The 25496-nt window shown below is 38.9% G+C and overlaps 1 protein-coding gene across 2 annotated transcripts in view; it reads right to left on the bottom strand.

Annotated features, from left to right (window-relative positions):
• The window catches only part of FHOD3 (formin homology 2 domain containing 3), a 341124-nt gene that overhangs the window by 160600 nt on the left and 155028 nt on the right, over window positions 1-25496 (bottom strand). For both annotated transcript variants that reach the window (XM_083377070.1, XM_083377071.1), the window contains exons 11-12: window positions 9904-9999; window positions 8192-8548 (exon numbers count right to left, since the gene is read on the bottom strand). In XM_083377070.1, the coding sequence (XP_083233196.1) occupies window positions 8192-8548; window positions 9904-9999 (453 nt within the window). The remainder of the gene's footprint in view (window positions 1-8191; window positions 8549-9903; window positions 10000-25496) is intronic.

Here is a 25496-nt window from a genome sequence, read left to right as displayed (position 1 = left end):
TAATAAATCCATTTCTGCACAATCCAATATTTTCTTAATTAATACTTCTTCAGTCGGTGACTTTTCATTTTTCCAATATTGGGCATAAAATAATTCTCGCTGCTGTCAATACATGCAACATTAAGTATCCCCTCTCCTAATCATAATTAGGGCCTATCATTCCTAAGAGAAACAATTCTGGTTTAAATTCTATTTGTTTTTTAATCATCTTCTCTAACCATACATGTATCTTAAGCCAAAACCTTTTTGCTTTAGGACCTGTCCACCAGATATGATAATAAGTACCTGGTCTTTGCTTACATTTCCAACAAACATTTGAAGTATTTTTAAACATTTTAGCTAGTCTCACTGGTGTCATGTGCTATCTATAAAACATTTTATACAAATTTTCTTTATATGATATAGCTTTGTTTAATCTAATATTTCTATCCCATAGCTTTTCCCATTCTTCAAGCTCTATATTATGACCAACGAAAGAGATGGTGTTATCCGGAGAAAAAAAGAGGAACCTGCCCCACTTTACATTGGGGAGGACTGTGTAGAGAGAGTTCCCTCCTTTAAATTTCTGGGAGTCTACCTCTGTGAAGATCTGACCTGGAAAGTTAACACAACCCAGGTGGCTAGAAAGGCCCAACAGAGGCTTCACTTTCTTAGGATCTTGCGGAAGAACAGGGTAGAACAACAGCTAATGACCCTCTTTTACCGGTCTACCATAGAGAGCGTCCTCTCATATGGCATTGTGGTTTGGTATGCCGGTCTGACAGCCGTGGATAGGAAAGTATTACAGAGGGTAGTGAGCACAGCACAAGACATTGTGGGCTGTTCCCTGACACCACTGGATGACATCGCCAGGGCTCGTTGCCTTGGAAGAGTGAGGAAGATTCTCAGGGATGACTCACACCCTGGACGGTATCTCTTTACTCTCCTACCATCCGGTAGGAGATATAGGAATATAGCCAGCCGTACCAACAGGTTGAATAACAGCTTTTATCCGTGGGCTGTTAGGCTTTTAAATGGGACATAATCTTATGCAGAATTGACTTGGGAGGCCGGTGTGTGGTGTAGTTGGTTCACATAGTGTGGTGGGATGGAGGGTTTGTTGTCACTGTGTGTTGGGGGGAGAGAGCACAGGGGGAGGCTCAGCTAATCTCAATGTACACATGTTGTACTTTGACAATAAAGGTTTATTATATTATATTTTGCCCATATTATCATTTTTTCTTTAACTTGTTCCTCCTCCATCTTTAAGTTAAGCAGTAATCTATAGAAGACCTATTTATTTGAACAAGCCGGCCTGGGCTGATGTGTTGGGGTTTTTATTGCGGTTTTTTTATACTATTATTTATTGTTTTAGCTCGGGCTTATATTTAATTCTATTTTAACTTTTGTACTTGGTATTTTATATGTGCCCTGTTCACCGCCCTGAGTCCTTCGGGAGAAGGGTGGTATACAAATATAATAAACTTAAACTTAAACTTATAGAGTTTTTTAATCAGTTTTTCATCTGTTTTTAACAATGTAAGATCAAGTTCTGTCTGTTCCTCATATAGAGCCCCATTACTTTCATGTCTTTTTCATATCTCGATTGAATTTGTAGATATGGCCACCATGGTAAGTCAATACCTTGTTGTACATCTTGTCTAGATTTCAATCTTCCTTCATTATCCAGTAAGTCTTTATATGTTACAAGTTTATCATAGTTAATTAAGTTTGGGTAAGCAAAAGCTTCCATTGTTGAGAGCCATTCAGGTATCTTAGTATAATTTTTTTCTTTTGTTTTTTCCCATTCTAAGAGAAGTGCATTTCTTATAGCATGGTTCTGAAAATATCTATGTGCTTTATTCTTTCCATACCACAGAAAGGCATGCCAGCCAATCTGCAGGTTATGCCCCTCTAGGTATAGTAATCTTTTGTCTCTAAGTGTTATCCATTCTTTAATCCACATTAAAATAGCTGCTTGGTAATATAACTTCCAGTCTGCAAGTCCAAATCCTCCCCTTTCTCTAATGTCCTATAGCAATTTCACTTTAATTCGTGCTTTCTTCCCTTGCCAAACAAATTTCAAAATTATGGTATTCAGTTCATCAAAGAAGGCTTTTTCTAATTTTACTGGAATGGTTTGAAATAAAAAGAGTATTTTCGGTAAGATATTCATTTTAACTGTAGCTATTCTCCCCAATATTGACAGTTGGAGATTTTTCCACTTTTCTAAGTCCAGCTTTATTTGTTTTAATAGTTTTGTATAGTTGTCCTCTTTCAGTGTTATACATCTTGCTGTTAAATAAATTCCCAAGTATTTAACTTTTTTAACTATTTGAAGATTTGTTTTTCTTGCAAGTTACATTTTCTGTTTTTCTGTTAAGTTCTTTGTCAAAACGTTGGTCTTTTCACTGTTTATTATCAGGCCTGCGACCTCACCATATTGTTCTATTGTGGCCAATAGTTTTGTGCTTGTTTCCAGAGGTTCTTCCAGTATAAAGACCAAGTCATCTGCGAATGCCTGCAATTTATATTTTTCACCCTTTATCTCCAGGTCCTTTGATCTCAAAGTCTTGTCTAATATTTCTGTTCAATACTTCCAATGTTAATATGAATAGTAATGGTGATAAAGGACATCCTTGTCTTGTGCCCTTTAATAATATCAAAGTTTTCTGTATGGTCTCCATTTATAATTACTCTAGCAGTCTGTTTATCATAAATTGCATTCATGAAGTTTTCTCCAAAATCCATTTCCAAAAGTTGCTGAAACATAAATTGCCAATTTAAGTTATTAAACGCCTTTTGCGCATCACGAAATATCAAAGCCATCTGTTTGCCTGGGTGGGCCTCATAATACTCTAAAACATCCAAGATTGTTCTTAAATTGTTTTTTATCTGTCTTTTAGGCAGAAAGCCATTTTGATCTGTGTGTATAAATTCATTAAAAAATTTCTTAATTCTTTCTGCCATTATCGAAGCGAAAAGTTTATAGTCTACATTTAGCAATGAAATTGGTCTATATTTTTTATATATATCAAATCTACATCATCTTTGGGAATTAAAGTGATATTAGCTTCAGTCTATGTCTTTGGTATTTTGGTTTTCAGAAGAGTTTCATTACAAAGTTCTTTCAAGATTGGAGTAAGCACGTCTTGTAACGCAATGTAGTATTCTGCAGGCAGTCTGTCTGGCCCCGGAGTCTTGTCCTTTTTTTGCCTTTTTATAGCTACTATAGTCTCCATCATTGTTATTGGTTTGTTCAATATATTTCAGATATTCTGAGGAATTTTTGGTAGATTTGCTTTTATTAAATACTGCTCCTATTTTTCCCTTAGAAATTTCCTTTGCTTTATAAAGTGTCTCATAGTATTCTTTCACAATTTTTCTCATTGCATCATTTTGAAACTGTATTTCTCCTTTTGTATCTTGGAGTTCCTTTATTATTTTCTTTTCTTTTTCCTTTCTCAATCTATATGCTAGCCATTTTCCCGGCTTGTTAGCATTTTCAAAAAAGTTCTGTTTGGCCCGTTTGATCTCTTGAACCATTAATTCCATCTCAGCTAAATTTAATTTGTGCTTTATTATTTCCATTTGTTTCTTAAGTATTAGTTTATCTGGATCTATTTGTAATTCTAGTTCTAGTTTTCTAAGTTCCTCCCTCAGCTTTAATTGTAGTTGTTTCTTTTCTTTGTTCTTCTTAGCAATATAAGTTATGGCCAGGCCTCTAAAGTATGCTTTGGCAGTGTCCCAAACATTTTGAAGTGATGTTTCTTCCTTCTTATTGATTTTAAAGAAAAATTCCATTTCCTTTATTGCTAATTGCAGGAATTCTTTGTCCTTCATTATCAATGTATTTAGGGACCATCTAGGTTTCTTAATTCCTTTCCATATCATTTTTATTGGATTGTGGTCTGCCCAGTCATTGGTTTCAATTTCCGCCTCTTGGATCAGGTCCAACAACATCCATATCATGTCAATTCTTGACCATGATTTATGTTTATTCGAGTAAAATGTATATTGTAGTTTCTCTGGGTTTTTCTCTCTCCATATATCTAAAATACTAAATTCTTCTATCATTTTTGAAAATGCTTTAGGTAGTAAATTTCCTCCTTTCTGTCCTTGTTTAGCACTTTTATAGTCCAAGGTTCCATCTACTATTGCATTAAAGTCTCCCATTATACAAAGGTTTTGGTAATTTGAGTAATATTTTCTTATATAGTTCAAGATAAAATTCTTCTTGTCTGTCATTAGGTGCATATATTCTAATCATTAATATCTGCTTTTGGTCCATCTTAATTTCAACCATTAAAATTCTCCCCTCATCATCTGCATAAATTTGTTTTAGGCATCATCTTTTCTTTGATATAAAAAGCTACTCCTCTTTTCTTTTGAGATGACGCTGTAAAGTTTGCCAATTTTTGGTTGTTCTAACATTTTGATATGTTGTCTCTTAATATGGGTTTCTTGAAGACAAATTATATCCATTTTTAATTTTTGTAAACATGTAAACATTTTCCTCCTTTTGGAGGGAGAGTTTAAGCCATTGATATTTATTGATAAAATCCCAATTTCTTCCAACTTTTTCAATTATATCTGGGTCTTAATCTCCTAGTCGATCTTATCTGCCTCTGGTCTCTTGGTCTTGTGCCCTCTTCTGGATAGGAGTATGTAGTTTTAGTGTCTTTGGTTTCTTCTCTTACACTTTGATCGGTCTCACTTTCCACTTGCACTTCGTCTTGTTTCTTGGATTCCAAGTCATCTCTCTCCAGAAAGGCTCTGTGGCTATCAAAGAACTCCAATGTTTTAAGTATCCAATCTGTATCTTTTCGTATCCCAGTAGATTAAGATCCCTTCTGGAATCAACCATCTGAAGTTCACTCCTTTTTCAACAAGTTTCTTAGTTAAAAAGTGTTAGTCTCTTCGAGCCTCTCTTATCCTTCTAGGGATTTGCTTGAGAACCACAATTTCTTTTTCTTTGTATTTCAGCGGTTCATCTCTTACTTTTCTCAGGATCTCATCTCTTGTAGCTCTTTTTAAAAATCTGACATGCACTTCTCTGGGCACCTTATTTCTTCTAGCATAGTTGGAGTTAACACGAAATACCTGGTCCATTTCCCCTGCCATTTGTGACTTCCCAAATCCGAGTACGTCTGCCAGCAACTCTGTCATCAGTTCTAAAGGATCCTCTTCCTTGTCTTCCTGTATATTTTGAAATCTTAAAAAGTATGATGCTCACTCCATTTCTATAACAGCCAAAGAATCTTCCAGTTCTCCATTAATTTGCATCAGTTTTTGGTTTTCATCTTTCAGGTCTTCCAGTTTCTGGTCCACCTCCATTGACTTGTGTTCCATTTTTTGGGATTCTTTGTTGATTTTCTGCAATTGTCTTTTTAAATTCTTCCATTTGAGAGTCTACATTAATAATTCTTTGGTTCATTTTTTCTAAATCACTTTTCAATTCTTCATGATTTTTAGATGCTGTAGCAGAATGGGCAGCGTTAGCATACTGGATTGCTTGTAGAATTGCTTGCGTGTCCTTCTGTTGGGTATTGGTCTTCTCCTGTTCTAACATTGTAGTAATTGGTTTGTGGTAGACTGGGCTTGCAGAAGTTGAAGCCGGGGCAGAAGAGCCTTTTTTTCCAAGTTTGGATAAGTTAGAAGTACTCATCTTTGTCTTCAAGATGTATGGTATCTCTGCGCAATAGACAGATTTTATAATCCAATAGTCTCCTAATGGTTAGGAGAGAAGAACCATAAAAGTGATGGAGTAGTGGGCTAATGCCTCCTTAAGTAACACCAGCTGCCTGCAATTAGTGCAGGTTCGCATCCCACCAGGCTCAAGGTTGACTCAGCCTTCCATCCTTCCGAGGTAGGTAAAATGAGGACCCAGATTGTTGGGGGCAATAAGCTGACTTTGTAATAATGCTGCTGGGGGGGGGCGAAAACCCTAATAAGCAGGCATATACATAGAATGAAGGCTATTGCTAAGCACATTGATTTGTGCTTAGATTGTAAGCCGCCCTGAGTCTTCGGAGAAGGGTGGGATATAAATGGGATTTAAAAAAAAGTAGTACAAGTATTAAGAAATATGAAAATCCCCCCTAATGGAAGGGTAGCAAAAAATAGTAGGGCAAAAAAGTGGGGGGATTAAAAAAGAAGCATAAAAATGAGAAAAGAAAAAGAAAAAAAAGAAAAAAATGGAGAAGGCACACAAAAAGGGAAAAAATAAAAGACAACAAAGACAAAAATTAAAAAAAATGGTAAAAGTAGGTAATAAAAATAAGTAAAATGTAGTAAAACAGGTAAAATTTTCAAAATAGAATCCAGAAAATTATATTCAAAAACCAATGATAAGGATTCCAGGCTTATCTGTATTTATAATCCAAGGGAGTCCAAAATTTTCAACTTGTTTAGGCAATAGTCTATCTTGAGAACAATAGAAACACACCAGAGAGGCCAAAAAGAAAAAAAAGAGCAGGGAGTCTATTTTTCTGCAACAAAGTCTCTAGCTCCCTTCAAAGGAATGTCTGGGCAAACAGCCAAGTTTCAGGCATAGAGAGGGGAAAAAAGGGAAAAATAGAAGTTGTGCTGGCTTTCAACAAAAAATGCCCAGTTCTATCAAAACAAAAGCTTCCCAAAGTCTTATGTCACAGACAGCCTTGTAACAAAGTAAAGTTTTCACTTAGCCAAAAAGCTTAAACAGCTGCTTCTAATTCCCTAATAGTAAGGCTTTGCTTTCAAGGGCTGGGAAGGTGCTTTCTACTAAAGATCTTGGCTTGTAGGGAGAGTGAAAGGAAAATCCTCACCCAGAACAGCTGCTTGCTCTTTCAATTGCCGTTCTCCTGCCTCCACCAAACAGCTGCAAATGGCGGAATGCAAAGTGCGGTCCGCCTTTCTTCCTGCAGATTCCAGGGGCTCTGTTGGGACCAGCGGTCTGGCTACCACCTACCCACAGTCCTCAGACATTTGCCCATTGGGGGCCACCCCTACAGGGCAGCATTCAGTCCATTTGGACCCACCAGCTGGTAGAATTCAGACATGGGGGAAGAGAGAAACAATTCCCCGAGTCTGACCTAGCTGACGTCAGTGGAAGCTCTCCTGAATCTATTACTCTTGTGGAATTAAAATTTCCATCATGTTCAGGCTAGTTCTATTTGAAAAGTTGCAGCAGTTTTAGCATTCTTGTAGTCATGTGATTGTTGTAGTCATGTGCTTTCTCCCAGCTTCCTACAAACAAAGGCAATGGAGAAGCTGGCAGAAAGTCGGAAGTCACTTCTGCTCCCACTGCTTTTTTGCTAGCCTGTGGCCATTCTATTTATCTGTTTAAATTAAATATTGCTTATTATTGAAGTTTGCCACTACTATCATCAAATAGAATGATTTTTTTATTTATATACTCTTTTAGATAATCATGGAACCATCCATCATTGAGGTAAAAATCTTCAATGTTTTAGTGTTATTATAGTTATTTTGTAATTAAATATCTTGGCAATACTTGACTAATGCTTCATGTTGGCATTTCACAAGTTGATATTTCAAATCCAATGTGAAATAATAGCATATCTGCATGTAACAAAGCATAATTTCCTTTTCCTTTAGGAGAATAATGAATAAATCTGCAATTATTATTTATATTAAATTTAGACACTGTCCAAATCCAAAATTACCTTGGCTGATTTATACTTAAAAAAGAAAAAAAAATCTATGTAATTACATAAAGTACACCGTTATACTATTTCAACTACATTTGGAAAATTATTGCTAAATTTCAGGTATTATTATGTTATTAGTCTTATACAGTAGAAGGCCATGAATATGATTTATTATATAGATATGAATCTTACCTGGAATAGACATTGTTCTGATCATACTTATTTGTCTGCTACTAGTAAATATGAATCACTCTGACTGATATTTGTGAGTTGGTGTAACATCCACATAATAGGACTTTAAATACCACCTCATACCACAGTTCCCTGGTATGTAAATAAGAGAATGCTTGACAGCATATTGAGTATAATGTATTTGAGAATCATGCTTGGTTTAAGGCAAACTTTCACAAGGATGCCCAGCATTTGACAAAGTTAGAATAGTGTGTGTATACGTGTGTGTGTATATGTACGTACATACACACACACACACACACAGAGAGAGAGAGAGAGAGAGAGAGAGAGAGAGAGAGAGAGAGAGAGAGAGAGAGAGAAACCATTACCTGTTTTCTCTGAACTCTTCTGCTTCCTTTTCTTTCATTGCTGTTTGAGGGTCTTCAACATCATAAGAGAAGAGGTGAAAGGGGCTATATGGTACATAAGGTAATTTCTCAGTATTTGGAGATGCCTTTGAAGTAACACATGATGAATTTTGGGAAGTCATTTTGAAGACAGGTGAGGAGAGTGATGAATGATGAGAAAAAGGATGCAAAGCAACTGAATTAATGGATGATGAGCTCCTGGAAATATTTGTTCTACAATTCCTGGGAGGTCTTTCATCCTGAGAAATAACACCTGAGATGACTGAAGTATCATAATTCTGTGGACCATGTTTAACCTTCTGTATTTCTGAGAAACCACTGGATTGAAAAGATAAAGAAAGGTAGAAAAAGAAGAGAAAATTATACAAGTATTATACAAGTATTTCAAAAAAGAGATTATGCTAAAAGCAAAGAGAAATAACTATAGTAGAAATTTAGTTATATACTTTCTTATCTATCAGGAAGACAGAGAGAACTCTTGTTAGAATTAGCAATTTTTAAATTTTTTTAAACTATGTTATGGACATTTTTATAAAACATCTATGTACTGAAGATAGCCATTTCAAAAAATGTCTCTTGTAATATGTATCTGTAGGTCAGAGGTGGGGTTGAAGAGTTGATGTCCACAAGTCATAAAAGGGCCATAGTGTCCAACCCATGCTGTAGACAAATCACAAAGTACTTTCCAGTAAGGAAACTGGTAAATTTTTTGGAAGGTTTCTTCTGGAACATAGAATCATAGGGCTGGAAGGTCAAAAGTAACCACTAGGCTGTAGCTATTCTTTTATTTTAATCATTATAAAGGATAACACTTTGTTTTGTTAAATATCAGCTTCCCATATCAATTTTATATAAAAAGGGATTTTCAAAAATTAAATATATTGAAACTATGATATATCTATTCATGCCCTTGAAGAAAAGTTCCCCAAATGATTCCACTGTGGTATTCATCTGTATTCATCTGTAAGTTTGCCTTTCCCACCTAGAAATACTTGAGAATTCCAGAAAATAACTCCTAACATTTAGATGGTGTCAGCTGACACAGTATTTGAGAGAAATATATTTAGTAGTTTCCTACTAAATAGTGGTTTATATTAAATACCCCCTTCAAAAAAATTTCAAAAAGGTTTCTGTGAAGGTATTGCAAAAGCTAAAGAATATTAGGCTGTTCCCCTCTGCTATCACCATAGAAGTAAAGTTTGCAAAGTTGGGAGGTTTGCAGCACCATAATTGCTCTGATAATGGAGCTCTATTAGAGATGAAGAATTAAAAAACAAACCAAACCAAACATCAGATGAAAAAGAGAAGAGGGAAACATCCTGACTCTGGTAAGCTTCTGTCCTAGTTATGCTGAGGAATTCAGGAAATGTAACTTTCTTCCATTATTTTTGTTTTGTTAAAAAGAACACACAACTAAGGAACAGGTCTTTTTTCTAATTTAATTATGGTAAAGTAAAAATATTGAAACCAATGGAACATTCATGACTATTGTATGTGGGTATAATTTAACCATAATTAAGTCTGGTTGCAAATCAATATATGTACCATGAGATATTATGTGTGGGTTTAATTTTAGTAAAATGCACATTCTAACAATATATTATAATACTGCAAAGGTTTGTTAGTTGTTTCAAGAAATGTTGAAGATGTTACTGAGGTCATGATCCTAGTACCTGGCATTGATCTGCCCAGTAACCTCTTCCTTCCTCTCATCCTCTGTACCAGGCTCTATGACTGGCTGTTCTTCCTCCTTGTCATAAGCATTCTCTCTAGGACAAAAAAAAGTATGCAAGTTGGACAGCAACCCAAAACACACAAGAGATCTCAGAAATATTATCAGCGAAACAAAATAAAACTAGAAATGAAAGAAAAAAAGGATAGAAATAAACATGGGGGGGCAATTAAGCTGACTTTGTAATAATGCCGCTGGGTGTGTGTGTGAAAGCCCTAATAAGCAGGCATATACATAGAATGAAGGCTACTGCTAAGTTTGTAAGCCGCCCTGAGTCTTCGGAGAAGGGCGGGATATAAATGGAATTAAAATAAATAAAAATAAAAATAAAAATGAGATGCAAAGGAGATTGGTATGAATCAGATCTGGGGCCTAAAATATTCCATTCTCAATCATTTTCTGGGGACTTTTGCTGCTACACAGAGACACTGGATAACAAGAAAAGATGATTTGTGTATATAAAATGCCATGGAGGGATGGAGAGACAAAGAGATAATGAATTATCTGTGAAGTGATTAACAAAATTGTATTCAGATGATTTTAGCAAACAACCCACCATTGAACTCTGGGAACTGAAGATAATTTTAATATTCATTTCAAGTGATCGTGCTTTATTATTTTTAGTGTCACATATCTTATTTCATCAGTGTACTTTAGTTGTTATTTCTTTCATTTCCTCATTATTCACTCTATTTTTCTGCTTTGTTCTACTTTCTTCCTATGAATTCTCTTCTCCAATGCTTTTATCCAAAACATGTTTTTCAAAACAACCTTTCCCATTATACTGATCCTATACACCATATATTTGGTTCATTTTGTAATTTTCTATTTTGTGTAGGTATTTTGGTGTCCTCTTATTAATTCTGTAGGTAGTGTCATACCCCTCCCTAATTCACTGTTGGCTCTGCTATTAACACACGTATAGTTTTAAATATTTTGTCTTATTTCATCTTTCTAAGTGATATCATTCACTCTATACAGCAGCAGCATCAATTAACTTTCTTTCATATTAAGTTCTTTCCTGTATTAGGAATACTCTTTGTGTTGTGAATGTGTGGTAAGATTCATATTGTTTACGCCTGTCAGATCTGCCAAGGCTGCCCTCTCAAGGAAGTAAGATTCTTGAATCCATTGAGTTGAATCAAAAGAACTTTTACTGAGAGAAACTGGATGAAATAAAATCAGGCAGAATCTAAAGATTCAACGCAAAGCACAAATAAATTATTTTGGTTTCCCAATCCCAACCTCCATGACCAGTCCATTGGCGGTCAATCGGTGCCGAGAAGATGTTTTGAGAATGCTGAGGTGCTAGGCAGATAACATTTCACAATCAGGGCATGACGGCCTTGGAACCTAGCGAAAAGCGGCTGGGAAGGAGTCCGTCCCATCTCCAAAGACAGTCCCCCTCCCTAAATCTCAAGTGAACAGCAGCAGCAAAAAATCACAAGCATGCCATCTCCCCTCCCCCTCAGCACAATGGCAGGATAGCAGAGTACGAACAGTGGACTTGACATTCTACCCCATGAACAGCGATGTTCGTCCTGCAAAACAGAACACAATAAAGGTAATATATTCCAAAGTTTCCATTTTAGCCATATTCAAACATCTTAGAGATGAATTTTTTTTGTTAACTAATACAATAAGAAACTTCTGTTTGAATATGGCTAAAGAAATGGAAAAACTTTGGAATATATTACTCTTAGAGGGATATTTTTTATAATTAATACAATTTTTGTTTCTTTTTCCTTTCTGTAAAAAAAAAGTTGAAATGATTTAAACAAAGCAAATGTTTTAGTTATTTAAATGTGACGATAAGAAAAGCATAAAAAAATCTGTTTTGAATAAGAGTTAAAGGATTAGATGATTAGATTTACTGAATGGAATGGTTAAAGTTTAAATAGATTAAATACATTCTCAGCTATGGTCAAAAAGAATAAGAAATTGAGGGAATAAATATATATTAATTTAGGAGGGATACATATCTTTAGTCGTATGTTATTTTTTGTATCTCAGTGCTTTTGTCTTTTTTTCTTTTTTCTTCTTTTTTTCTTCTTTTTTGTCTCTCTCCTCTTTTCTTTTCTCTTTCTACTTTTTTACTTATTGATTAACAAATATAAAAGTATGAGAGGGCTTATATGGAAAAAATAGAATTAAATCCACCAATGTGAATGTAGTTAATTGTTGAGAAAATTGTCACTAGTAAGAATATTTAGAATTTGGGGGGGAGAAATAATCTGAAATAAGCACGGTAACAGGATTTACGATAAAGCAACTAAAATGACAAATAGGATTATTGGAAAAACTATATACTTAATTGTTGTTTATCAAAATAATGAGAATTGTTTTAATCTAATGTTTTGCAAAGAAAGTTACTTTGGGGAAAGGGGAAATCAACTGAAATTAACATATGGAATATAGATTATAGAAATCAATTGTTAAAGATTGTCTTACAAATGTTACCCAGACAACATACTGTTTACAAATTGCTGAATGATTTATGTTATGTTAAAAAATACCAATAAAATATATACAAAAAACACACACACAATAAAGGTGAAAAGAGGTTAGGGTTGACAGCTTACTTAGGTTTATCAGGATATTTGATTATGAAACTGTTTAAGGAGCCTAGCAGCTTGAACATGGTGTTGATCAACCTATTCATTTTGGGATTCAGAAAAATCTTTCCACACAACCAAATATTGAAACTTTCCCTGATGTTTGTGTGAATCTAAAATATCCTTAACCTCAACATGTTGCTCCCCTTGTATTATTAAAGGCTCAGGCAGTGATGGCAATTCAGATCTAAATTGGGAGGTAATCTTGGTCTTTAACAAACTGCAGTGAATACGTCAAAGGCATTTGGAAAAATCTAGTCCCACTGTTACTGGGTTATTAATGAGTTTGATGGGGAAGGGACCTACATATTTGGGTCCTAACTTCTTCAATGGTTGCAGAGATTTCAAGTATCAGGTGGATAGGTAAACGTGGTCATCGATATAAAAGGGTTTTGGTTCCATGCACTTTTTGTCAGCTTGCTTTTTGTATGCTTCCCTAGAATCTGCAAAGAACTTCTTCACAACTGGCCAGGTATTTCATAATTGGGAGACCCATTCTTTTAAAGAAGGCATAGGGGGATCATTCAAAGGTAGCTCAGGCAAGGGAGTGATGTCTTATTGCATTGCTACCTTGAAAGGAGTGAACCCTGTACGACTGTGTACCAAATTATTGTATGCTACCCCTACAAATGGTTAAAAAGTCTGTCCAGTTGTCCTGTTGATAATTAGCATGTATTGTTCCAATACAGAATTTTTTGTGTTCACACGCCTATTGGTTTGGGGCTGGTGATTGATCAGTGCCTAGAAGATTTAGGAATGCTTACCAGAACTTGGAAGTTAATTGCACCCCCCTATCGGAGGTTATATGTTGTAGGACTCTGTGCAGTCAGTAGACACGTTGCACAAAGAGCTTGGCTAGCGCATATGCCAAGAGAATTTTTGGCATGGGACAAAGTGCAATTACTTGGAAGACAAATCAGTTATAACCCATATAATTGTAACCCATATAACCCATATAATTGTATTTCCTGAACTTTCTGGGAGTTCTACTATAAAATCCATGGAGATTTCTCTCCAGGGTGCCATTGGCTCAGCCACTGGTTGGAAGAGCCCTGGGTTTTTTCCTTGGCAGAGGCACAAATCAGGCAACTTGTCACATAGCTATTAATGTCCTTCTTTAAGGATGGTCACCAAAACTGCCTTTTAATTAAATGTGAAGTTTTCAAAATCCAAAATGCCCAGCAGTTTTTGAATCATGGCTTTTATCTAGAACCAGTAGCCACTGACTCTCTGAAAATAACACCCAGTCTTATACAATTTTTTTGGCTCCAAAAGACGCATTATAGCTTACTTCCAGGGAAACATGGTATCAGGGTGATCAGCCCAGCTAGGCGCCCAGAGTCAATGAGTGCATGAGGGCCAACGGTGTCCAGCAACAGCTGCAGCCTGCCAGCCCCTTGGCCAGCACACTCTAGGGCTGCGCAGCCCACACAGCGGTGTGTTGATTACTTGTCCAAGCAGCAGGTGGAGGCAAAGGCATGGGGGAGGCTTGCGATCTGGACGTACCATGTGGCCGCCTGCCCCAGCACAGCTGTGGGTGGCTTGTCCTCATGGCAGTGGCACTGGCAGCAGCAGCAGGCAGAGACAGTGGTATGGAGGGGAGGCAGGCAATTCTGATGCACCACCTCCTGCCCCAGTGCAGCGACAGGTAAGCCGAGAGACAGTGGGACAGAGTGGGCAGGCAGCTGCATGACGCATCAGGATCGCCTGCCTCTGTCTCCACCTACTGCTAGTGCTGCCATATGTCGAGATCACATGCCTCTGCTTGGGAGGGCTGGCTGGACACCATCAGCCCTTGCGTGCTCAACACCTCCTGTGCTGGCCATGCCCACCTGCCCAGAGCTGATAACAATCTTAATTGGGGCTTATTTGGGGGATAGGGCTTACATTAGGAGCACGCTAGAAAATAAGGCTAGGGCTTATTTTCTGGTTGGCTCTTATTTTCAGGGAAACATGGTACAAACTAGCCTCCAATCCAATACTGCCTGGACCTTTTGGGGATCCATCTCAATTCCTTTGTGTGATATGTGGTAATTTAAATAGTCTTCTTTTACTCTGGTGGAACTCGCAGTTGGAGACTCTGGTGTACAACTTAGCAGCTTTTAGTTTCTTGAGCCCTGCTCTCATCAATTTTACATGCTCAGCTTTTGTTTCAGTGTACATCAGTATATAATCTAAGTACTCCTGCATCCCTTTGTATTGGTGCTCATGCAGCACTTCATTAATTAGCTACATGAAGACTGCCGGAGAGCCCTGGAGGCCAAAAGGGAGGACTTTACACTAGAAACATGCCAGTGGACAATTAAAAGCACTTTTCCATTTGTCCCCCTCTTTGATCCTCACACAATAAAAAGCCTCCCGTAGGTCTAACTGAATAAGAATCTTGCCCTTGCCAAGTGGACCAGCATGTCCTTCATTGATGGTAAGGGGTAAACGTTTTCCACACACACCCCATTTAACCCTCTATAGTCCACAGGTAAAGTGATCCATCTTTTTTCCCCCTGAAATAAAATGGGGGCAGCCACCTGAGGTTGTGACAGCTGGATAAATCCATGGGCGAGGTTTTTAATCAATGAAGGAATGCAATTGCTCTAATTCCCTTGGGGTCATCGAGTAAACTTTTGGCTGGGTACTTTAGTCCCTGGTAAAATATCTATAGCAATCCATTGGTTGGTGAAGGGGGAGCTCAGCCAACCCCTTTTCACTGAATATCTCCCTCAAGTCCCAATATTCTTTAGGGATAGAGCCAAGGTCTCTTCCTTGTTCTTGTGCTGCAGCTCCTGCCTCACAGCTCACTGGACAAGCTTCCTGAACAAGTTCCGGATCACGTGCTAGGCAGGCTCGTCGAATTTTCAGCAGCCCCTCCTCCAATTTATGTACAGGTTTCACTTCTTAAGCCAGACCAAACGCAGCACCATTCTGGGAGCCCATCCCCATTTCTATTGGCTCAGTAACAAACATCACTAGGATGCCACCTGCTACAGATCCATCTAGCTGGCAGAATGCCACAGGAATCCCCAATCTTTTTACTAGGGCTGGTTTAACCAGGCATCTGGTGCAACCTGAGTCCAGGAGGGCTGGTAAGTTGGCTTTTAGCACTGACGACTCAATAATTAACTCTATGGAAACCGTTACAGGGTCATTGAGCTACTTACCAAGGGATCAACAATATCAGTGTCACTCAGGCCAACCCTTGGTCGGCAGGATTGGAGTTCCCTCACCACTTCTGGAAGACAGGGTGAACTCAATGATCTCCACTCCTTTCAGTGCCATTTCTCGGGATCTTTGTGGCAGTTTAGCAACTTTTCCCATAGGACTGGAATAGAATAGAATAGAGCTGGAAGGGACCTTAGAGGTCTTCTAATCCAGCCCACTGCTTGAACAGGAGAATCTATACCATTTCAGACAAGTGTCTGAAAGTGTCTCCTTAAAAATCTCCAATGATGGAACGCTCATGATTTCTGAAGGCAAGCTGTTCCACTGGTTAATTGTCCTCACTGTTAGAAAGTTTCTCCTTAATTCCAGGTTGCTTCTCTCTTTGGTCAGCTTCCAACCATTGTTTCTTGTCTTGCCCTCTGGTGGTTTGGAGAATAGTTTGATGCCCTCTTCTTTGTGGCAGCCCTTCAAATATTGGAATACTGCTATCATGTCATCCATTTCTTCTTTTCTTTAGACTAGCCAAACCCAAGTCCTGCAGCCGTTCTTCATATGTTTTAGTCTCCAGGCCTCTGATCATTTTAGATGCTCTTCTCTGCCTTGGCTAAAGGATGTGCTGGAAAACCATCAGGACATTTGCAAGGTGAGGCCCCTCCTCAAGAAGCCTGCCCTGGACCCAGCTATTTTGAACAACTTTCGTCCGGTCTCCAACCTTCGCTTTCTTGAGAAGGTTGTTGAGAGTGTGGTGGCGCATCAGCTCCCTCTGTTCCTGGAGGAAACTGATTACCTGGACCCGTACCAATCGGGCTTTAGGCCCAGGTATAGCACGGAGACGGCATTGGTCGTGCTGGTAATGATCTCTGGAGGGCTCGGGACAGGGGTTGTTCCTCTGTCCTAGTCCTATTAGATCTCTCAGCGGCTTTTGATACCATCGACCATGGTATCTTACTGAGGCGCCTCAGGGGGTTGGGAGTGGGTGGCACTGTTTTGCAGTGGTTCTACTCCTACCTCCTGGGTCGTTCGCAGTCGGTGTTGGCAGGAGGGCAGAGGTCGGCCTCGAGGCCTCTCGTTTGTGGAGTCCCTCAGGGGTCGGTCCTCTCGCCTCTCCTGTTCAACATCTATATGAAGCCGCTGGGCGAGATCATTCGTGGTTTTGGAGTGGGGTATCATCAGTATGCGGATGATACCCAGCTTTTTATCTCTACCCCAAACCACCCCAGTGATGCCCTCGATGTGATGTCCCGTTGCCTGGAGGCGGTCCAGGTCTGGATGGGGAGGAACAGGCTTCGGCTTAATCCCGACAAGACTGAGTGGTTGTACATACTGGCATCTTGGGAAATTCAGTTCATTCCATCTTTAACTATGGGGGGGGTGAGGTGCTACCCCCCGTAGATAGGGCTCGCAACTTGGGTATCCTCCTTGACTCACAGCTCAGTTTGGAAGACCACCTAGGGGCTGTGGCCAGGGGGGCTTTTGCCCAGGTTCACCTGGTGCGCCAGTTGCTGCCCTATCTGGACCAGGATGCCCTGCGTACAGTCACTCATGTGCTCGTAACCTCTCGGATAGACTACTGCAATGTTCTCTACATGGGGCTGCCCTTGAGGACCACGCAGAGGCTTCAACTGGTGCAGAATGCGGCCGTGCGAGTTGTGATGGGGGTTTCCCGATACTCCCATGTAACACATCTCCTCCACGAGCTGCATTGGCTTCCAGTTGCCTTCTGGGTGAGATTCAAGGTGCTGGTGATGACCTATAAAGCCCTAAATGGCATGGGTCCGGATTACCTACGGGAGCACCTGCTGCTGGCGTCAACTTCCCTTCGTCCTGTGTGCTCCCACAGAGAGGGCCTCCTCAGGGTGCCGTCGGTCAGGGATTGCTGGCTGGCGGCCCCCAGGGGGAGAGCATTTTCTGTGGGTGCGCCAGCCCTTTGGAATCAACTGCCTGTTGAGCTCCGGATGGCTCCGGACCTTCGCTCTTTCCGCCTTGACCTGAAGATTTGGTTGTTTGAACAGGCCGGCCTGGACTAAGGGTTTGGGTTTATTTTTAACCATTTATTGTTGGGGCTAAATTAATTTAATTTATTTTTAATTTTTGTATGTTGTGTTTTATTGCCCTGTACACCGCCCCGAGTCCTTTGGGAGAAGGGCGGTATAGAAATTTAATAAATAAATAAATAATAAACCAGTCACTAACCCCAAGTTCCTTGGAAGATCTCCATGGACTTTATCACTGAACTACCTGAGACCTTGGGAAATACTGTGATATGGGACACCACCGACTTATTTTCCAAACAGGTACACTTTGTGTCATGCCCTAAAATCTCTTCTGCATGAACCCTTGCAAAGCTCTTTGTTCAACACATTTACCACCTACATAGGGCTCCTGAAAGAATTATCTCCAACTGAGGGGTGTAATTCATGTCCCAATTCTGGTAAGAGTTCCCACAGCTACTAGAAAGCACCCAAGAACTCCTTGCACCACCCTCAAACTAATGGTACCTGTGAGCGTACTAATGGTGTCTCAGGCGTTGCATTATCAATAGGATGATTGGACTGATGTTCTCCCCTTTGCAGAAGTAGCCTACAACAATTCAGTATACAATAGCACTGTTTTCACTCCATTCTGTGTCAGCACTGGCTGGGATTTTGTTGGTATGCCAGAATTCCCACAACAATCACCCCAATGTTAATCTCTGGCTGAGTGGGTAAAACAATTACAAACTACATGGCCTGTAATATGCAAAGAGCTAGACAATGCCAGGGACACATTAAAAAAATATGCTGACAAAAAGAGATCTCTGCAGAAGTATAACATCGAAGAGGCATACCTTTCTACCAAGTACCTGCAATCCAGGCAACCATTGAAAAAACTGGAGCCAAAATATATAGGTCCTATTCCCATAAAAAGAGTTATCAACCCAATGCCCATTGAATTAAAACTGCCCCCACATCTGAAGAGAATGCATCCCATTTCCATTGCAGTCTCCTGAAACTTGTGAAGACTTCACCTTTAAAACCACACTGCCCACATTCTTATTGAAGAAAACCAATATTTTGAAGTTAAGGAAATTCTAGACTCCTACTTCCATCGAGACAAACTCCAAAATCTAATTCTATGGAAACACTTTCTCCCTTCTGAGACCAAATGGGTGACTGTGCCAGATGTACTAACACAACACTATTGCATAGAAGCCATGATGAATGCCATACATTAATAATTTCTCTCTCTCTCATTTTCCTTTCCAGATTTAACCTTTTTTCCAAGGGAGGCGGAATGTCAGAACTGCCACCTCATGCTTATGCTCTGCTATCACTTGGTGCCAGTCTAGGGAGATTGGATAGGAAGAGGGAGGATTCAGAGGTAACAAGTTCATTGTATTTATCAGAGATACAACTTCAAAGTCAGATGCCTGAGAACAGACCACAGCTGCATTCCACATATAGTTACTATTCCAAAAAATATTTCTTTGAATTTGATTGGACAATGGGGCCAAGCATGGCGATGCACTTAAGGGAGGGAAAATTATAGTTGGGGATTTTGGCACACGCTTTTCAAAGTTTGACTCCCTCATCTTTGTAGGCATCCCTCAAATATTGCAACACTGCTACCATGAATCCCATAGTCCTTCTTTTCATTAGACTAGATATTTCTGTAACTGTTCTTTGTATGTTAGTCTCCAATCCCCTAATCATTCTTATTGCTCTTCTCAGCACTCTTTCCAAAGTCTCAACATCTTTTGGATATTATGATGACCAGAACTGGATGCAATATTCCAAGTGTGGACTTCCTAAGGCTTTGTAAAGCAGTACTAGAACTTCAAGTGATCTTGATTCTATCCTTCTATTAATGCAGCCTAGAATTGCACTGGTTTTTTTGGCTGTTGCCACAACTGTTGGCTCAGATTTAAGTGATTGGCCAGTAGGATTCCAAGATCTCCCTCACAATTACTGGCATTAAGCCAGTTTCATCTAGCTTGTACCGATAGTTGGTTTTTCTTGTAAACCAATATATTATATTGTAAATGCATATATTGTAATATATTATCTAATACAATAATATATTAAAATTGTGCAATGTTTTATGTTCATTCTCAAATAATAGAAATTTATTTATTGGCCAAGTGTAATTGGACACACAAGAAATTTGTTTCCAGTGCTTAAGGTCATGGTGTACATATAAACAGCAAGTAATAGGTCATAGATCATAAATCATAGTTACAATCATTAATTGTAAGTTACAAACAAGAATTGATAAATTCAATAGAAGATAGTTGGAAAGATGAGAAGATGAGAAAAGATGAAAAATTAGACATTGCTGTGGGAATTAAGTGTTCAGCAGAGCAATGGCATGGGAGATAATATCTTTATGTCTGGTTGTTTTGGCATGCAATGCTCCATAGTGGCGTCCTGAGGGGAGAAGCTGAAACAGATTATGTCCAGTATGTGAGGTGTTTGTAGATATTTTCTAAGCCTTCTTTCTGGTTTGTGCAGTATACAGACCCTCAATGAAAGACAGGCTGTGTCAGAACCAATTCCTATTTCATTTTTATCTATCCCCTCTAACCACCTTTCCCTGGGTTCTGCCATACTCCCAAGGGGGAGGGGGGATGTGCCCGTGGGTTTATTGCCTCTGCTTCCTCTATCCACTACAATGTAACCTTTTGTTTTTGTTTTCTACGATCCCAGAGAAAGGTGCGAATAGCCGTCAACCATCGCTATGTGATTTGGAGACAGGCCAGAGTTATCTCCCCTTTTCCCCCACGATGGACCTAACAACTGGGGATTGGTCGTCCCCCACTGGCCAGATGGACTATGGGGTGGGGTCTTGCTTGGGGATACCTTAACCTATTGTTCTGTGCGGGAAATCTCAAATCTTTAAGATGTGGGATTGAAGTGGGCCCTGATAGGCTGCTTGCAATTGTTGTTTCTGCAGTCCTAAAGTCTGTACTTGTCTTGTTTGGTTGCTATACCAAACCAGACAGTTATTGAGTACAAATGACAGGTTCAATAATTTCTCTATAGTACTGTTATCAGCAGAGGTGACACAGGAAGAACTTTCTTGTTGTGCCTTTTTAATGATGGTTCTAATGTCAGGTGTCCATTTCAAGTTCTTGGAGATAACAGAACCTAGATAATTGAAGGTCTCTACTGTTAATGTATTGCCTAATATTATAAGAGATGATAGGAAAGCTTCTTCAAAAACTATTATCATCTCTACAATTTTAGAGTGTTCAGCTCCAGATTGTTCCGGCTGCACCACAGGGCCAGTTGATCTACCTCTTGACTATATGCAGACTCATCATTGTTTCGAATGAGACCAATGACTGTTGTATCATCTGCAAAATTCAGTACTTTAACAAAGGAATCCTTCAAGATGCAGTTATTAGTATATATAGAGAAGATTAATGGAGAAAGCACACAGCCCACAGCCCTGGGGAGCTCCAGTGCTAATTGAACAGGTATATGATGTGATTTTCCCTAGCTTCACCTGCTACTTCCTATTTGTTAGAAAGTGTGGTCAGGCACAGCTAGGTGAGTCAGTTTAGAGAGGAGGGTTTCAGGAATGATGGTGTTGAATGCCAAGCTGAAATCTACAAAAGAGATTCTTTGGGGATTGAAGATGTTGTAATATGTAGTGCAGTGCCTCATTGACAACATCATCTGCTGAACTATTTGCATGGTAGGCAAATTGCAAGGGGTCTAGCAACAGACCTTTGATTGGTTTCTGGTGGGCCAACACCAACCTTTCAAAGGTTAGAGCCCCTGATCTGTAGTCATTCAACTCCATGATGAAAGGATCCTTGGGCAGGAGAATGATGGTAGAGTGTTTGAAGCAAGAAGAGATATAACACATCTCCAGTGATTTATAAAAGATGCGGATGAAGATGAGGGTCAGTTGATTAGCACAGACTTTCAAGCAAAAGGGAGTTACTCTGTCTGGCCCTGGTGTTTTTCCATCTTTTTGTCTGTGAAATATACTTTGCGCATATTTTCTTGTGATCACTGGAGGAAGGGGGCCCCAGAGGGATGGAGTCAGGTATAGGAGACTTAGCTGCTGACTTTCAGTTTTGCACAGTAATGCAGTAGCTGAGGGATCGCAGGGCTCTGCTCCCTAAGCCTGATTTCTGCCTGCCAGAGGACCGTAAATGGGCTTGAGGTTGCCCTGTAGAGGCAACACAGAAGGGGAAAATCCCTCCAGAAACTGGCAGCAGGCTAGCTTAACTTCCGAGTCTAGCCCAAGCTACAAGCAACCGAAGTCCAAAAGTACACCTTCAAGCTGACTGTAAAAAATGTGTTTGAAACTGGGTAAGAACAGCAATTTTCTCTTCTATTCGGAAACTGATTTCCTGGGGAGGGGGGACCCAAGAAGCAAAAAGCCTCCAAAAGTGAGAAGCGAAATAAAAAGAATATAAGATTTAATTTGGATAAGTTTGAAATCGGTGGAATCTGTTAAGATTTTCCTTTTATATCATCAAAACAGAAGTAAATAACTGTTTATTACTGAAAGAACTGGTGCTGACATCTAGTGGTGGATGAAAACATTACAACAGCTGCTCTATTACAAAGACTGGCAAAACCAAGGAAAAGATAAATTTGATCTTGTGACCTTCAATGTCTTAATAACAAAGAACAGCTGTGACAAAAAAAGGAAACATCTTGGACTTTCTATAAAGTGAGAATTATAAACTCTAAAAGAAAAAGAATTGACCTTTCTGGATTACAAATACTAACTTAACTGTGACTCTAAAGCCATCTGCAGAGAAAGGAAAACCCTGATTTTTGGCTATCATGGAAACCAGAGATCTGCAGAAAGAATATACCAAGAAAAAAACCCAATACTTTCCAGAAGGAGATCTATGCTATGTTGCACCTAATCTAAACAACAATCATCTCAAACCACGAGGAAATTAAACATAACCTTGAAGACATAAATGAACACATCTCCAATTTAACTTTATAACATAAAAATTCTCAGAAAATAAAAATAGAGATTGAGCAGACAAAACAGACAACTGATTATGAGACAGAGGAGAGATTTCAAGATGGAATTTAACAATACTAGGAAATATGACTTAACATAAATGGAAAAAAATTTACAGGGAACTTTTAAGACTCAGTGATTGGTGAGCAATAGTTAGCAGAACTGTGGTTCACCTATATAAATACAGTATAGATTAGATATTTAGCCACTGACCATCAGCTGAGACCGGGTGGAGTAAGTGGCTAGCTTTAGGTTTCTGGGTGTTACCATAAAGGAGGACCTAACCCTTTTGCCGGGAAGTAACAGTATTCCAAGTGCCTTTAGTGTATTGCCATGCTGGCCACACGACCACAGAAATTGTCTTCAGACAACACTAACTCTCTCAGCCAAGAAACAGAGATGAGCAACATGCTCTAGAATCGTACAGTGTGTGTTTGTGTGTATGTATGTATATACACAAACACACACATACAAATACAGTAGACCTGAGCCAAAAAAATGTGGGACAGAGAGCATTGCTACCAGATGGATTTAAAATTGGCTGACCAACTGCACTCAACATGTAGTCTTCAACAGAACTATATCTACATTCAGGGAAGTATGCTGTGAGGTACTACAAAGTTCTGTCTTAGGCCTAGTATTCCTCAGCCTCGTCATAAATGATTTAGGTGAAAGGCTATAAGGGGAATCATCTAATTTTCAGAGAACAACAAGATGAGGTGAATTTCTAATACTTTAGTAGACTTAAATACTTCGCCCTATCCAACAAGATGCAATTTAATGAGAAAAGAAAGATGTACCCTTAGATAAGAAAAACTAAATGCATAGGTATAGGTGGTACCTAGCTCATTAACTGTGAAAGAAATCTGGGAGTCCAAATCGACAATCACTTAAATATAAGCCACAAGTGTGCTGCAGCTGCCAGAAAAGCCAATGCAGTCTTAGGCAGCATCAACAGAGGGATAGTATCAAGATTATGTGAAATGTTGGCACTGCGTTATATTCCATTGATAAGATCACACTTGGAATACTGCATACAGTTTTGGTCAACATTATTCAAAAAGATGCTGAGATTCTAGAAAATGTGCAGAAGAAAGTGATGAAAATGATTAGAAAACTGGAGGATGAACATATGATGAACAATTGCAGGCACTGGATATGTTTAATCTAACAAAAACAAAGACTAGGCATGACATGGTAATAGTCTTCCAATAGTTGTGGGACCATCACAGAGAAGAGGTGGTCAACCTATTTTCCAAAGCACCTGAGGGCAAGACAAAAAGTAACAGAGGGTAGTTTATCAATTTATAACTAAGAAGAAATTTCCTGGCAGTGACAACAATTAACCAATGGAATGGTTTGCCTTCAAAAACTGTGAATGCTCCATTATTGGAGGTTTTAAAAAGAAATTGGATGGTCATTTGTCTGAAATAGTATATACACGTTTCCTGCTTGAGCAGGGGATTGAACTAGAAGATTCCAAGATCTCTTCCAATTGTTATTCTGTATTCTAAGCAGGCTTCCCTTTGCAGAGAACTCATGATTCAAACTGAGTGAAAAGATGTTAACATACAAATTTATATACAAGCTGGTTCAACAAGTACTTAGACCCAGTGAGAGAGAAGTAATGTTATAAGGAGCAGACAGGGAAGGCAGCTAATATTTCTCATTTTCCAAGTGAAACATACATAATAAAAATAGTTGGAAAATTAGAATAAAATTGCAATCTATAAATTGAACTGAATTAACAAATGAATGATGTAATTTTTTTTTGTAATTTTGTACCTCAGATTGAATTGCCTGTTTCTCCCAGATTTCCCTATCTTCCTAATCTTCATATCCTTCTTCCCAGCTTAAAAAGATCCATTGGTGTTCATAACCATGGAATTTTCACGAAATCAAATCACATTTGAATTAATAGTTTGACGTCTATACTCTTCTAGATAAAATAATAGTTCTCAGCTGTCTAGACTGGTCCTATAAAATACTCTGTTTTGAGTTTCAAATTTGAAAACTATTTTACCATAAACATTTATGGCAAAACATCTTCCCTCCCACATACCAATTTTTTAAAATGAAGGTAAATTTGTGAAATAAAAGTTTTTTAAAAAAGTTTTGATGTAAAGTGTATGCTTGAATTTGATATATATACCAGATTACTGTAAATGTAGCAGGGGGAGTGATGGCTCAGTGTTTAAAGATGCTGAGCTATGTAACAGGATGAGCTCCCATTACTTGCCCCAGTTCCTGCCACCTAGAAGTTTGAAAACATAAAAATGCAAGTAGATTAATATGTCCCACCTCAGTGACAAATTAACAGTGTTCTGTGCACCTTTGCAATATAGCCATGCTGGCCACCAGACCACAAAAATTGTCTTTGGACGATGCTGGCTCCCTTGGCCAAGAAAAAGGGATGAGCACCATGCCCTAGAGTTGGACATGACTGACTTTACCTTTACTTTACAGTATATGAGTCAGACCCTCAACCTATCTATTCATTTCATTTTATCTTTTGGGTACTGCCATTCTGTTGGGAGGAGGGAGGTTTTGCTCTTTGGGAAGGGGGGAAGCTCTGTGGGCTCTGGATGTAGTTCCTTTGTTCTTTTCACCTTTGATGCATCTCTCTGGGTGTGAAAGGGAGGAGGAATGTCCCTGGGGCCATATGTCTTATCTCTACTCCGCTGGGAAGAGACTGGAAAGAAAACAAAACACCCGAGAACTTCAGTTTATCACTCTGGTACTCACAACAACTTTGCACCTGTAGATTGGTTGAAATCAAACA

This window comes from Vipera ursinii (genome assembly GCF_947247035.1).
Source record: "Vipera ursinii genome assembly, chromosome: Z".
In the NCBI taxonomy this organism is placed as follows: domain Eukaryota; kingdom Metazoa; phylum Chordata; class Lepidosauria; order Squamata; family Viperidae; genus Vipera; species Vipera ursinii.
This window is presented reverse-complemented; position numbering and strand designations above follow the sequence as displayed.